The sequence below is a fragment of the Pangasianodon hypophthalmus genome, chromosome 15, assembly GCF_027358585.1.
Source record: "Pangasianodon hypophthalmus isolate fPanHyp1 chromosome 15, fPanHyp1.pri, whole genome shotgun sequence".
NCBI lineage: Eukaryota > Metazoa > Chordata > Actinopteri > Siluriformes > Pangasiidae > Pangasianodon > Pangasianodon hypophthalmus.
Window position 1 is genome coordinate 24,509,575 of NC_069724.1, and position 16,067 is coordinate 24,525,641.

General features: G+C 38.2%; 1 protein-coding gene and 1 non-coding gene across 4 annotated transcripts; both read right to left on the bottom strand.

Moving 5' to 3' along the window:
• Positions 1–3,776: 3,776 nt before the first annotated feature.
• dnajc21 (DnaJ heat shock protein family (Hsp40) member C21) lies at positions 3,777–12,493 on the bottom strand. 3 transcript variants are annotated; one of them, XM_026928722.3, is made up of 13 exons: positions 12,395–12,493; positions 12,059–12,196; positions 10,746–10,839; positions 9,910–10,033; positions 9,396–9,524; positions 8,006–8,310; positions 7,762–7,898; positions 6,763–6,850; positions 6,433–6,609; positions 5,744–5,792; positions 5,434–5,591; positions 4,967–5,051; positions 3,777–4,526 (listed from the first exon to the last, which is right to left on the bottom strand). In XM_026928722.3, the coding sequence occupies exons 2-13, from the start codon at positions 12,153–12,155 to the stop codon at positions 4,368–4,370; spliced, it is 1,602 nt and encodes a 533-aa protein (XP_026784523.2). In that variant the 5' UTR covers positions 12,156–12,196; positions 12,395–12,493; the 3' UTR covers positions 3,777–4,367. The 3 variants fall into 3 exon arrangements, with proteins under 3 accessions (XP_026784523.2, XP_026784524.2, XP_053096406.1); XM_026928723.3 differs by having other exon boundaries at positions 3,777–4,523; positions 12,059–12,443; XM_053240431.1 differs by having other exon boundaries at positions 12,059–12,443.
• Positions 12,494–12,927: 434 nt separating this feature from the next.
• Positions 12,928–12,999, bottom strand: trnam-cau (transfer RNA methionine (anticodon CAU)). The gene has a single exon. It is a non-coding gene; the product is annotated as a tRNA-Met (tRNA).
• Positions 13,000–16,067: the final 3,068 nt, after the last annotated feature.

Here is a 16,067-nt window from a genome sequence, read left to right on the forward strand (position 1 = left end):
TCATAATTCCTAGATCTCATTGTTAGTTGCCACTTTAAAGGTTTTTAGAACAGAAATTTTCTTTCTGTGTTTCAGCAATATTATCACTTCAGTCCAATTTTATTTATACAGCGCTTTTATCAAACGACATTGTCACAAAGCAGCTTTACAGAAATCCAGATATAGATTTAGATCCTGATCTGTCTGTCTCTCTCTCTCAGTAGCTGTGAGGGTTGACGGCTCATTTCAGCAACCTTAACATGATCTATGTCGTTCACACACACACACACACACACACACACACACACACACACACACACACAGTCTTTCTTTGAGTGCATGTGAAGTGTAACAGGTGATGGATCATTTCAGCAGCCTTAGCATTCTTTCTTTCTCTCTCTCTCTCTCTCTCTCTCTCTCTCTTTCATCCACCAGGATTCATAGTTAGAGATTGGTGATGACTACATTACAGTGAAAAATATGGTGATTACACAACAGGCATCTACGTCAGGAAGTGAGTTTCACTTGGTCTAATCTGGTCTGATCTAATCTGAGTGTTTGAGACGGGCTAAGCTTACATTTCCATCATGCTACCGAGAAACTGCAAAGTGTAAATCCTGGAGACGTCGGAAAACTTACAGTTACAGCTTTACCTCTGACTGCTGCGAAGCACTGACACTGGAGACTCCTTCCACAAATGTTAAACAAACATCTCCTTAGAGAAAACTTCACCATGTCAACAATTTTTTAATCTGTTTAATATCAGTGGATCGTCCACTGTACACTTCCATGTGAATGAGCTGTTGCTATAGAAACGATAATGTATTAGAACAAGTGCATTAATATAAAGCTGTGATTTGCAGCTGCTCTACTGTCAGAGCTGCTGTTCTAGAAAATTAATCAACACCTGACGACCAATCACAATCCAGAACTCAGCAGCTCTGTGGTGTAAATATGTATAAAATGATTGTAAATCGTCGCTACTTTGTCGTGGATGACAGGCTTTGAAAAACCTGAACAATTACATCAGCGTGTGTGTGTGTGTGTGTGTGTGTGTTTAATGTGCTGTAATTTATATGCTGCTGCTGTTATGACACTGTGTTTGACATAAGAACAGGTGCTCAACACACACACTCATTCAATCAATTGTTCCTGTGTGTGTGTGTGTGTGTGTGTGTGTGTGTGTTTGTTTGGGTTTGAATAGAACAGTTGCTGGGTGAAGTCGCAGTATAACACTATAACAGTCTAAACACACACACACACACACACACACAGAGTGTTAACCATGAACAGGTGTGAAGGTTGGAGGTCAATAGATCTTTTGCCCTTTTCACACGCAAAGCATAGCTGTGATTCCAAACCACACACACACACACACACACACACACACACACACACACACACACACACACACACAGTGAATCTGCCCCATTATAAACCTTGGAAACACTTTAATCTAAGGTTCTATTAAATTTAGAGATTAAATAATTGATAAGCAAGTAATACCTAGTTTACTAATGAAATATTAAAGATTAATTAATGACCAATTAATGTTTTATTACATGAAATATGTTTTATTGTATAAAATAATTGTACTATTATACAAAATTAATACATTATATAAAATACATTTGAGGTAATGTAGTGATATTTACATATAGGTTTACAAAAAAATCTAATATGGAATAAATCTAATACAGCTTCCTGCTGTGCTTCGTTATGCTCTTTAAATAAATCTTAATCTTTAATATTAAATATAAAATTAATATTTGAATTAATATTGTTATGTGTAGACAATATTTTATTTATACTTGTATGTAGATGTATTGCAGAGCTTCACTTCTAAACCACCGCTGATAAATGAATATATGTAAAATGTAAGTGAGTATAGTGTCATAAGTGTAATATTACACACATTTTCTGTAAATTCACGTTATAAACAAGCGAAAGCGATCGTTTTAAGCGAGTACAGATCTCAGGGTCAGAGTGTGTTCTTAAAGTTTTAACGTCAGGTTAAATTTAGTGTTTTGTTTAAAATAAAGCAGATGTTTATTAGCCAGCACACACACCGATAACTGCTCCTGATAAATGTCTTCCTGTTTCACTTCTCTACTGCCTTATCAGAGTGTAGTATAGGAATTAGAAACAAACACACACACACACACACACATTCACCAGCCACATACTGCGGACACCTGCAGTGTAAGACCTCCCACACTGTGTGTGTGTGTGTGTGTGTGTGTGTGTGTGTGTGTGTGTGCGTATATAAACATAATGGTGAGTGTATTACATTTGAGTATGAAATAAACACACGCATAAGGCCTCAAATTTTTGGGGGTGCATAAACACACACACACACACACACACACACACACACACACACACACAAATCTACCACTGTTACATTACAGAGCCATTCCTGTGTGTTTTATAGCAAACACACACACACACAATGTGAGGCTTCATGGTGTGTGTGTGTGTGTGTGTATGTGTGTGTGCACTTGTATATTTTGTTGCTGAAAATTAATAAAGGTAAAATAGTTCCATGTCTGTCTGCACTGTGTGTGTGTGTGTGTGTGTATGTGTATGTGTGTATACATTGGCAGGTGGATCAGCTTACTGCAGCCAGTTAAATTTATCCACAGCAGAGTGTGTGTGTGTGTGTGTGTGTGTGTGTATGTGTGTTTGTGCACTCCTTATTACTGCTGTAACAGTTTTATACCTGTTATTATAGATTATATATTTTAATGAGTTATTATCTGTAAATTGTGTAATAGATGGATTATAATAGCTTTATAACACAATCTAGTTTATAATACAGTAATAAACAGTTTATAACAATTTAAAATCGATAATATTGGGTATAAAATGTTTACTCAAAGTACTGATTGGCTTTTATGCATTTATATACTGCACCTTTCTAACCCTCAAGGTCAGTGTGAAAAAGAAGAATGAAATGTAAATGAATTTACTCACCTCAACACAACATGCCACCTTAAAATACCTTTAAACCTAAAATAAACAGTAAATATTTAATTTATAAGAATCAGGTTTGATCTTACAATAAAACATTTACACATTTATAAAACAGTGAAGAAAATGGAAAATTGTAAGATTATCTGTGATTAATATAAAAGACTATGGAGTTTAAGAATTTAAGAACATTTAGGAGTTTTTGTGCATGTGCACATTTTATAAATCAATAGTATAAATTTTTAGTAAATAAGTGTACATGGTGCTGGACGATACGCTGATATAATATCGATATTGTGATCATTTATGTCGCAACATGGTTTACTATACTAACATACTATGATATCTTTTAATAATTAGAAAAATTGAAATTAATTTTACTACAAACTGACTGGAAGCAGCTGATGCTGTGGTAAAATATCTAAAACTGTAAAAACAAATATGTTAAATATTACTTTTTTTAATAGATAAAAACGATGTTTTGCTATATATAAAAAAATGAAAATAGAGAGATTTTTTAGACACTAAAATAAAGCACCACTGGACAGTTTTTAAAACTACAGCACTACTGTATTGCTGGAAGTTTGTGAGCAAAATTAAATATTGTGATACACATCATATATCACACAAATATGATGTGTTTTTGTATGTTTTCAGCCCTAATTGTACGTCTGCATTCAGAACAATTGTATCCGTCTGTATAAATGATTCATGGTCTCATAGCTTCTGTTAAAAAAAAGAATTATTCACGTTACACATCAATGTTTGTCTATTCAGACGTTTTCGACGCCTCTCAGTGAAGAATAAAAACCCAGAAGCGCTGACATTTTTGACCTAAGGACACTTTTAATGAGTGTGGAAAAGAGATCAGATCGATTTTTAACATTATGTTTTCTCGTCTCATCCTGAAACACCGACTTAAATTTGAGCCTGTTTCAAACTGGAGATTTGGTTTCATCAAACGACCACATTAACGCAAAAACAGATTTTCATTTTGTTACCATAGCAACGTTATTGTTATTGTTGGGTACTTTTTAAACACAGGCATTAATGGATTCACTCACGATCTCATTTTATAATCACATATTTATGAACAGTAGCAACAAAAATGATTTTTTCTCTTTTTCTATTTTTAACTTCTACTTTCTCTCACGGAGAGAAAATGTGTGCGCTGTGAAGCATGCGCTCGAGTTACAGTCCTGTGTGCTGTTCTTTATCTGCATAAATCTGGCAAGTCCTGAAAAACAGCTTGTAGGCTGAGCATGCTGGAGTAGAAGGTACACACACACACACACACACACACACACACACACATGTCCTGGCTGATGGATTCTCCATAAAACTCTTTCCACTGAGAAGCTGCTTCAGTCTTAATGATAGTAATAATAATATTAATGGCGATGATGATGCTCTGGTCATCTGTTCTTCCTCTTCTCCTTCTTGCTCTTGGTGTTCATGGCGGCGTTGGACGGCAGCGCTGCGGCGTGACCCGTCGTCTTCAGGTGATCAAACAGTTTGTTTCTGGTGGTGAATTCAAAATGGCAGATCACACAGCGCAGGTTCCCCTCCTTCTGCTGAGAGAGAGAGAGAGAGAGAGAGAGAGAGGGAGAGGGAGAGGGGGAGACAGAGGGAGAGAGAGAGAGAGAGACAGATGAGAAAAGGATGGGAGAGAGAAGGAGACCGAGAAACAGAGACAGAACAAGAGAGACAGAGGAGGAGAAAGAAAAAGAGAAAGAGAGAGAGATGAGAAAAGGAAACAAAGGGAGGGAGGAAGGGGGAGAGAGACAGAGAGAGGGAGAGAGAGAGAGATGAGAAAAGGAAAGAAAGGGAGGGAGGAAGGAGAAGAGAGAGAGGGAGAGACACAGAGAGGAGGAGGGAGAGAGAGAGAGAGAGAGAGAGAGAGAGGGACAAAGTTGAGAAATGTCGGAATTTACCGTATAAATAGTACTGCAGCGTGCACACACACACACACACACACACACACACACACACACACACACACACACACCCCTACCTCTTGGTTGACGTCTCCACCTCCATGGGCTCTGTTGCTCTTTTTGGAGTCTTTTCCAGCTTTTTTGCCTTTCGTCTTTCCAGAGCTGAAAAAAAATCAGTTCAGGAGTTAAAATCAGGATTCTTTCGCAGTGTCTGCAGTGTTTATTCCACGTGATCGGACCACGGTGTGTTCTCCTCCTCGCTGCGGCTCTTTACTCAGACGAGAACACACTCGGGTCCGAGAGCATCTGAGCGATGCGGTCTCGGTCCGCTTTCCAGGTTCACTCCGGTCAGAAAGTGATTCCACACTGAATCGACTCATTCGCAGGAAGTGATTCAAACAAGGTGTGTGTTTTGGGTTGCAGTGTTTTCTATAAACCGAGCCATGAGACGCAAACTACAGATTTGGACCGACGTATAAAACAAATCAGGAAAATAAACGCTGGATCCAAAATGTTTTTAAACGATTCATTCAGCGTCACACACCTTTTACTGAGTTCAGGTCCGTCTTTCTTCACCTCCTCCGCAGCCTCCTCGGAGCCGGCCGGGTCTTCCTCTTTATCTCCTGATTGGTTAGGAGGAGTGATGATGTCATCTGTGGAGTCTGGAGCTGGACTCTCAGCTGCTGGTTCTTCTGGAAAGTTCTGTGGGGGAAAAAATCGGTGTGTGGATGTTTCTACGTTAATCAACAGCCGTCAAAATTAAAATGTGAGGTTTGAGTTTTTATAAATATTTGTACAACAGTTCGCTCAAATCTGATTCTCACTAAGATCCTGAGGCGTAGAAAAATACTTACATTCATGTTTTTCTGCTGTCGCTTCTTCTTCTTCTGTTTCTTTGACAACCTGCAGATATTTTTTTTGTGTTAAATTAATCTTAAACATAAACACTGCTAAATTTAATAAAGTCGGGAAATGTCACAAAATAAAAGTGGTCTTGATTCATTAATTTTGTAAACTATAGGGATTTAGATTTATTTTATGTTATATTAAAGGAGCATTATGTGATTTTTAGGTTCATATTAAAGGTGCACTATGTGATTTTAGGTTTTGGTCATATTAAAGGTGCAGTATATGATTTTAGGTTTATGTTATATTAAAGGTGCACTATGCGATTTTAGGTTTATGTCCCATTAAAGGTGCAGTATGTGATTTTAGGTTTATGTTATATTAAAGGTGCACTATGTGATTTTAAGTTTATATAACATTAAAGGTGCAGTATGTGATTTTAGGTTTATGTTATATTAAAGGTGCACTATGTGATTTTAAGTTTATATAACATTAAAGGTGCAGTATATGATTTTAGATTTATGTTATATTAAAGGTGCACTATGTGATTTTAAGTTTATATAACATTAAAGGTGCAGTATGTGATTTTAGGTTTATGTCATTTTAAATATTGATGCCCTGGACAATCAGACACAACACAGTTAATTCAGGAGGAAACAGAACACAGGGATTATTAAAGCTATGATCTGTGACGCACTTCTGTCTGGGTGCATCCTCCCTCTCCTCATCTTCATCTTCCTGCTCTTCATCCTCCTCTTCCTCGCCGTCTCTCTCTGCCGAGTTTAGACTCAGTGACTCTTCCTCCTCCTGGAGCTGCTGCCGGAGCAGAGCCACCATCTCTCTGTGCTTTTTGGACTTCTCGTGGTTCTTCATCCTGAGTCAAGAGAAAAAAAAACAATTTCCACATGAATGAGAACCCTAAGAAATATAACAAGAGTTACCGTTGCATTTTTGTCTATATGTGTGTGTGTGTGTGTGTGTGTGTGTGTGCGCGTGTGTGTGTGTGCGTGTTGGGATAGTTACTAACGCTTTGTCAGTTTTGAAGGATTTGTCACAGGCAGGACAGTAAAGATCATCGTAAATGTCGTCCATCTCTTCAGAGCCATCCACAGCATCTGGTACAGAGACGTAAAGAAAAAGAAAATCACCAAAAGCTATTTATTCATCACACACTCGCACCCAAACATGTTTCCCCTTAATAAAATAAAATTTGTACATTATGAAAATGTGGATTTATATATTACACTAAAGATGCATTATGGGACTTGTATATGAGATCACTGTATTAAAGGTGCACTATGGGATTTTATGCAGTGTATCATTAAAGGGGCACTGTGTGATTTAGGTTCGTGTCATATTAAAGTTTCACCATGCAAGTCTAGATATATATAAAATATTAAAGGTGCACTATGGGATTTCATGGGTTGTATCATTAAAGGTGCACTGTGTGATTTAAGTTCATGTCATATTAAAGTTTCACTATGCAGTTCTAGGTAAATATAATATTAAAGGTGCACTATGGGATTTTACGGGTTGTATCATTAAAGGTGCACTATGGGATTTTACGGGTTGTATCATTAAAGGTGCACTATGGGATTTTAGGTATTTATAATATTAAAGGTGCACTATGGGATTTTAGGTATTTATAATATTAAAGGTGCACTATGGGATTTTAGGTATTTATAATATTAAAGGTGCACTATGGGATTTTAGGTATTTATAATATTAAAGGTGCACTATGGGATTTTAGGTATTTATAATATTAAAGGAGCACTATGGGATTTTACGGGTTGTATCATTAAAGGTGCACTGTGGTGTTTAGCGTTTATATTTAGTTTATTACAGGGTATTATTAAGCTTATTACAGTATAAAGTTTTACAACATTAAAATGTGTTACAGGAGTTAATGTGTTAAAGCGTGTTAAAGCTGCACTACATGATTCCAGGCCTGTAAACTGTCCGAGTTTGTTATTTCGTGTATAACGTTATAAATATCGAACAGTGTTTGGCCAGCTCCAGCGTGTACCTGTCTCCGCTCTGTCCTCCTCGAGCTCTTCCTCTGTGTCTCCAAACTCTCGTCCGTACTGAAGCTCCATCTGCTGCAGCTCCTGCTCCAGTCCAGCCATCGCAGACCATTTCTGCTCCTTATATTCCTCCGCTAGCCTGAGAGATGGAGGGATGGAGGGATGGAGAGATGGAGGGATGGAGAGATAAGTGTGCTTAAAGAGCACTAGACTGCTCTGTTTTAGGGTAACGACAGAGACACTCACTTAGCCTGCTCCAGTTTCTGCTTCCTCCTCAGCTCCTCCACCTTCCTGGCTTTTTCCGCATTCTGCTCCTCCACCAGCTTCCTGTGAGCCTGCACTCGTTTATCTCGTTTCCGAACGAAGGCCACTAGTTGGCGCACAAGCTCGCTGCGTTCCTTCCTCGCCTTTTCACGCGTCTTTTTGTTCTCTTTCTCCATGGCTCTCTTCTCCCAGCGGTTCGAGGCCTGCCGAGTGTCGTACTCCTCCTTCCACGCAAAGTTTTTCCGGGTGCAGAAACTCTGCCAGCAGCCGTAGAACAAGTGCACCACCTGCACCGATAAAACTTATTAAAAATAATTCTGTATTTTTACTTCATTATTTAATCAAAACAAATCAACTGCTTTCATGAACGTGATGCTAGTTTGCTCAAATAAACACACTGTAGGTTATTATTTGTATTACTTTAAAGATGCAATAAGTGAGTTTGGATTTGGATCACATTAAAGGTGCACTATGAACTTTTAGCTTTTCATTACATTAAAGGTGTGTTTATGGTTTTTAAATAAGTATTAGATTAAAGGTGCAGTTGTTTATGTACTACATTAAAGGTGTGGTTATGTTTTTCAGTAAGTATTAGATTAAAGGTGCAATTGTTTATGTATTACATTAAAGGTGTGTTTATGGTTTTTAGTAAGTATTAGATTAAAGGTGCAGTTGTTTATGTACTACATTAAAGGTGTGGTTATGTTTTTCAGTAAGTATTAGATTAAAGGTGCAGTTGTTTACGTACTACATTAAAGGTGTGGTTATGGTTTTCAATAAGTATTAGATTAAAGGTGCAGTTGTTTATGTATTACATAAGTTTAGTGTTTATGGTTTTTAATAAGTATTTACAAGTAACGTATTTGTATGAATCAGCGTGTCTTGAACACTGACTTCATAAAAGTACACCAATCGATACTTAGAAATTTTTCATTTTTATTAACCAGAGTGATAGCAGTGCTGCTGTCGCCATGACAACTCCTCAAGCAACATGATTTCAATGAGCAGCATTAAAATAAAGAAGTAGGGAGTCTGTAGGTGGGGTTTTAAGATTCAAATTAAAGTAAAAGAAGCTTTCTCCTAATATATACACACTAATGTAATTACCGTAAATACATGTATACGTAGGATACGTGTGTAGTAATGCGACATTCATGTATGTAGCATAACTATAGTGTGCTGTATATATTTATATATACTACCTTTTATATGAACAGCCACAGAGCAACTGCATGAGGTGTATGAGGGTGAAAATTGTTTTGAACATGAACACTAAAAAATGGCAATGTCACAATTAGACTAATTTAAATGATAATAAATATCACTCCATAAAAAAGGGCGACAAAATGTGTCGCTTAGTGAAATTGGTTACCGTATCGTAGTCACTCTGAGAGTCTCCGAATGTGGGGAAATAATCACACTCGTCATCCTCCTCTTTACTGTGCTCCAGTTCCTCCTCCGCGATGGACTCGAACAGGTTCCTGTACACCGTGTAGAAGCCCTGCAGGGGAGAAGGAGAAACCAGGACATCGGAACAGGGTTTTATTGGCTAAGTGAAATTCAATAATGAGATATTTGACTTGGACACAAATTAAAAAGAGAAAAAAAAATGGGAAAAGTTGAACAAAAAGACATGAATGTATTGTTTTATATCAAGCTATTGATTTGTGTACTTTTACAAGAAGAAATTAACAAAAGTAGAGTAAAAACTATTTTTTAATTAAAACAAACAACTTTCGGTTCTGTCTCGACACTGACTGAAGACCAGTTGCAGGATAATTGTTTGCGTTTGCTGACCCCTAGTGGCTGATAGTGGTACTGCAAAGTTTTTTAACATCCTTGCAGGGTTTTCCTCATTACCTCGGCTCTCTGATTGGCTCACTCACCTGCTCGTCATCTCCATAACCCGAGTAGCAGGTTACAGTGAAGTACTGCAGGAGATCGATGCTGTCATCCTGGTACTCTCCGCTGACTCCGCCCTTCAACAGCGCCTCCCGGTGGTTATCGTACCTATAAACAGAAAGAGGAAAGAGCTGATCATGATTGTTGTCCGTTAGGAAAGAAATTACACACTGCTTTCATGTTCAGCAGCAAACTCTAGATACGAGACGTTAGTTTGTGTTATAAGAGACAAGATTGGGTCGTTCTGCAGTTAGAGCTTTCAGTGGAAAACTTATTTAAATGAATTGTAGCTTCTCTTTTTTGTGTGTGGTCTGTTTTCAGGTCTGCTTTGGGCTTTTGAGATTCTAGTTCATTAAAGGTGTCCTACAGGATTTTCTAGTTTATTCTAGTCTTAATGGTGCACTATGGGATTCTGGGTTTGTATTACATTAAAGGAGCACTGAGGGATTTACACTATAACTATATACACTATAATTAACACTATATTAAACGTTTATTACATGTTTAAGGTGAACTACTGGATTTAGGGTTCGTAACATTAAAAAAAACAGATTTCTGAAATTATACACAATCTAAAAAGTGTAAGGTGGAAATAAAATTAAACTTGCGTTCCAGAATCAAATTTCCATTTTATTTATTTATGCTTTGTCAAAAAAAAACTGCTGAAAAGGTCAGCACCAACTCTAGCACCAGTTTTACAATTTCAGTCCCAACAATCTCTCGTCTGATCTTTTTCCCCACTCCTGACGTGCACCAGCACATTATTACGTGTTCGTATCGTAATGTGTGTTATGAAGCATGGTATTAAAGCGGCGCTCACCAGGCTCTTTCCTGTGGGTCACTGAGAACATCATACGCTGCCTGGATCAGTTTAAACTGCTCCGCTGCCTCCTCTGCGTTCTCCAGGTTCTTATCTGAAATCAGCAATTCATGTCATCACTCTCATACAAGCACGCCATGACCTCTTACAACATGAGCAAGTGCAAAAGTCTGTACACCCTTAGAACAAAATGAAAAGGGAAATTTGTGTGTGTTAGTTTTCACAAATGTTCCTTCATTTTAACAAGGAACAAAAATGATCAAATGGTGTATGTCACGATATTAACAGTGAAAAAAATAAATAAAATGATCTCAGTTCAAAAGTTTTCATTCCCCTTTTCAGTGTAACATAAGGAAGTAATAAACACTGTGTGTCTTACTGTTATAGTAAAATACTGAGTGACACAAGGTGGTAATGAAACAACATGTCATAGTTTTTTACCCATTTATAGTTACAGTTAATGTTGTGGAATGTCCCTATTCCCTGTCCTAATTAAAGTTACAGCAGCTATAAACAGTCGTTCCTTCGCCAGCCTCCCTTTCTTCTCTCTCTCAAAGTTAATAAGACAAAAAACTGTCCTGAAGATGTCTGAAGAATTTACAGCTTTACCTCTGACTGTTACAAAGCGCTGACACTGGAGACTCCTTCCATAAACGTTAAATAAACATCTCCTTACAGACAAATTCACAATATCAACAATCATACGTTTTTGGGTTTGTTTTTTTTTACCTGTTTATGTGTAGTGACCACAGGTAGTGTAGTGTAGTGTGTGTGAAGTGTGTAGTGACCACAAGTCCCTGTGAATGAGCTGTTACTATAGAACATGAAGGAGATGAAGAGTGGATAAGAATGAGAGCAGTAACACACATGAAGACACACATGAGGACACACATGAAGACACACATGAGGACACACATGAGGACACACATGAAGACACACATGAGAACACACATGAGGACACACATGAGGACACACATGAAGACACATGAGAACACACATGAGGACACACATGAAGACACACATGAGAACACACATGAGGACACACATGAGGACACACATGAGGACACACATGAGGACACACATGAGGACACACATGAAGACACACATGAAGACACACATGAGGACACACATGAGAACACACATGAGGACACACATGAGAACACACATGAGGACACACATGAAGACACACATGAAGACACACATGAGGACACACATGAGAACACACATGAGGACACACATGAAGACACACATGAAGACACATGAGGACACACATGAGGACACACATGAAGACACACAGCAGCACTCTGACCCACCTGGATGCCATTTGAGAGCTAATTTGCGGTAGGCCTTCTTCAGCTCATCGTCTCCTGCGTCCCTCTTCACACCCAGCACCTCGTAATGACACTTCATTCCGGAGGTCGAGATTAAAGACTTCTAGTGGTGAAATATTTCTGCAGATCGAACAGGCAGCGACTCCGGTTAGACCAACTCACTTAATTTTGGCTTGTTGTCATCAAAAGAACGGCAGGAAATCAATATTAAACATTAAATATTAAAGTATAAGTACATCTCAATGTTTACTAATTTTACATAAAACCAATAACACTTCACAAAGTGTCAGTTTTGTTAAGTTCAACATCGGCATTAACCTAGCTGGTCCTCATCAGCAATGTGGTAACCGGTGTCGCCTGGAGATGACGTCATCGCACAGGAGCGGTTTTTAGCGTCAGAACCAAAGCTCCGCTCTGATTGGCTGCTTGTAAATTGAGTTCTTTGGAGTTACATATATATTTTTTATTATTTATATTTATATTTATAACGCTTCTACAGGATAAAGCATGACTGACTTTGCTGTTATTGATATTGTAATGTCAAGTTATATCTTCCATACAGCGTCAATAAAAATATTATTATTCAATTCTCTCGCATTAATTCTGACTGGGTTCAGCCTAGAGCTCCAGTCTTCAACTCTGTAGAATTCAATTCAACACAGAATTAAAGTGAATTGAATTGTAGACTAAAGTGCACTGAGTGCTGGATGAGGCCATGTTTAGATACTTTACTATGTTACAGTAATTGCTTTTATAATTGATTTGTCGTCAGTGATCATTTTACCATGTAATTATTACATTTGAAGTACGTTCGTTAAAAAAAAATAATTAATTTAAAAAAAAAAAATACTTAGCAGAGGATGGTTTCGATCCATCGACCTCTGGGTTATGGGCCCAGCACGCTTCCGCTGCGCCACTCTGCTGCGCGAGAGCTTTTACCTCCTAATACTGCATTTAAAGAAATAACACATGACATGAGTACAAAAATAACTATTTTATACATTGTTTGTATGGTTTAGCTCGATAACTTAGACAGATATTATGCTTTGTTGTTACGTATTTATTTTAAATGTTGAGATGTATTTATATTTATGCTGTAAAAGCGAAATAAAAGGACAGAGGATATACAGGGAGAGAAGGATTTTTCAGCCTAGAGCCACTAGGGGGCAGTATACAGCTGCCATCAATGGAAATGTGTTTAAATGTGTTTGTTTGGGATGGTAGAATACTAAGAGGAAAAAAATTAGGCAACTCTCACTATCCTCGTCTGTTACAAAAAAATCTCTTAGTAAAAAGAGAGAGACTTTGACTTGCTACACACACACACACACACTCTAATGAGTCTCATTACAATTCAGTTCGATTTATTTGTATAGCGCTTTTAACAATGGACATTGTCACAAAGCAGCTTTACAGAAATTTATAATTTCAGAATATAAATTTTAAATTTATCCCTAATGAGCAAGTCAGAGGTGACGGTGGTGAGGAAAAACTCCCTGAGATGATATGAGAAAGAAACCTTGAGAGGAACCAGACTCAGAAGGGAACTCATCCTCATCTGGGTGACACCGGATAGTGCGATTATAAATCATTCCCTTCATTATAGTTTACACATGAAGTCAATTTTGTTGAAGTTATCAACTCTTCACTGATGGAGGCTTGAGTGCAATACTGTTCCTGGGAATTGCAGTCCTAAAGCTATCAAAGCAACTGAAGTCAAGAGCCATCTTCATGGTTTCTAAGTGGTACCATCCACAGTAATCTCATGTAACTTTAGGCTGTGTATGTGCCATCCTCAGCAGCAGTGAGTGGTTTCCAAGTGATGAGAAATCCAACCAGAAGTAGGGCATCAGGATGGATCAGGCAGGTCTGGAGAGCAGAAGGGGTCAGGATCACTGATATCTCAGGAGTAGCATGTGTAGCTACTTGAGAGAGAGAGAGAGGGAGAGAGAGAGAGAGAGAGATTGTTAGGTGAGCTTTTGTCCTGTAATGTTTAAGGACAATGTACTTTGCCTGCAGAGTGAAAGCAGGGACTCCAGCAGGACTAGCTGTGACAGCATAACTAAAAGGGAGAGCCAGAAGGTAACACAGACATGAGGGCATCCTGGGACATAAAGCGACCAGCCACTGCACCATCAACAAACCTGAGTGAACGTGTGAGAGTGGGGGGGCGACAGCATCCAAACATCCCAGTTCACTACAACACTCTATGCCTGTGAACCCTCCAGATCTGCTCCTTTACCTAAGAAAAAACTATTCACAAAAGGATTGACTAAACAAATATGTTTTCAGCCTAGACTTAAACACTGAGACTGTGTCTGAGCCCCGAAAACTAAATGGAAGGCTGTTCCATAACTGTGGGGCTTTGTAAGAGAAAGCTCTACCCCCTGCTGCAGCCTTCACTATTCTAGGTACCAACAAAGAGCCTGCACCTTTTGATCGAAGTAGGCGTGGTGAATCGTAAAAGACTAAAAGTTCATTCAGGTACTGAATCGCGAGACCATTCAGTGCTTTAAGGGTCAATAGCAGTATTTTATAATTGAAAATAATACAAAATTTGATTGGGAGCCAATGCAGTGTGGATAAGGGGGCAGTCGTGGCCTAATGGATAGAGAATCAGACTTGCAACCCGAAGGTGAACCTGACTTCTGTCAGGTTCTACTTCTACTTCTACTTCTGTCTTGTCAGAATTAAATAAAAGGAAGTTAAGAAGCATCCAGTGTCTAATGTCCTTTACACATTCCTCAGCTTTATTAAGCTGGTGTCTGTCATCTGGCTGATGACATACAACTGTGTGGCATAACAGTGGAAACTAATACCATGTTTATGAATAATTTTGCCCAGAGGTAGCATATATAGAGAAAAGAGCAGTGGGCCTCAAACAGAACCTTGCGTAACACCAAACTTTACTTTAGTTTGCGTAGAGAAGTCACCATTTACATCTACATACTGATAACGATCAGTCAAATAAGACCTGAGCCAGGAGAGGGCCGTTCCCTTAATGCCTACAACATTTTCTAGTCTCTCAAGGAGAATAGTATGAGTAATGATATCACAAGCTGCACTAAGGTCAAGCAACACAAGCAAGGAGACACAACCCTGATCAGAGGCCAGTAGTAGGTCATTTACCACTTTAACCAGCGCTGTCTCTGTGCTATGATGGGGCCTAAATCCTGACTGATACATTTCAATCCATTACTAGTGTTTCTTTTTGACTGTATTGTTGAATGTATGTGCATTTGTTTCTATTTATTTATTTCTGTAGTTATTTTCTAACTTGTACCCAAAGTCTGTATCCAAGCTTTGGCAATACAAATGGTAACATCTGTCATGCCAATAAAGCAAGCTTTTGACTTTGACTTGACTTTAAGAGAGAGAGAGAGAGAGAGAGAGAGAGAGAGAGAGAGAGCACCTTATTGGCGTTATGTTATGTACTGTATACTATTAGAAATTAATTTTCTTCTTTAACAGCTCTTCCCAGGTTGTGTCATCATTGTCTGATTGATATCTTAATCTTCAATTTCCTTTTCTCAGGTCAGGTCAGAAATCCTGAATGCAGAACAAGAAACACCAGAAAGATCTGTCTTTCAGTGACACTTCCAATTGTATGCAAATAACCTGAAGAAACTTAAATCTAGTCCACACTAACACAGATATATTCGAAAACACATCTGTTTCTAATCCATTTTGCCTTTCCATCCACACTAAAAGTACATTTTCAACCACTGAAACTCTACTCTTTTCACTGAATAGCTCCAGGTGGCTCAGTTCACCAAGAAGAATCGATTCTTTCGACTCCCAAATGGCTCGTTGCTAATTTTTTTTTTTTTTTTTTTTTTTTAAACAACCAGAGCTGTTGGTTTACGCCTATCGCTCTTTCACAATGTTCAATTAAACCCTTTTCTTCTGCCTGGTTGTCAAAATAGCATTATAAGGCTCTAAATGGTTATACTGTGCCAAACAACTCCAATTCAGATGATTCACTGTATGA

Bases quoted from the DNA above. Each gene is read 5' to 3' on its own strand.
- dnajc21 (XM_026928722.3), bottom strand. From the start codon at position 12,155: ATGAAGTGTCATTACGAGGTGCTGGGTGTGAAGAGGGACGCAGGAGAC. The intron at 6,851-7,761 runs GTACACGCTGGA...TCTCTGTACCAG, and splicing joins GGAGGACAGAGCGGAGACAG to ATGCTGTGGATGGCTCTGAA. The intron at 5,592-5,743 runs GTAAGTATTTTT...TTTCCCCCACAG, and splicing joins GACAGCAGAAAAACATGAAT to AACTTTCCAGAAGAACCAGC.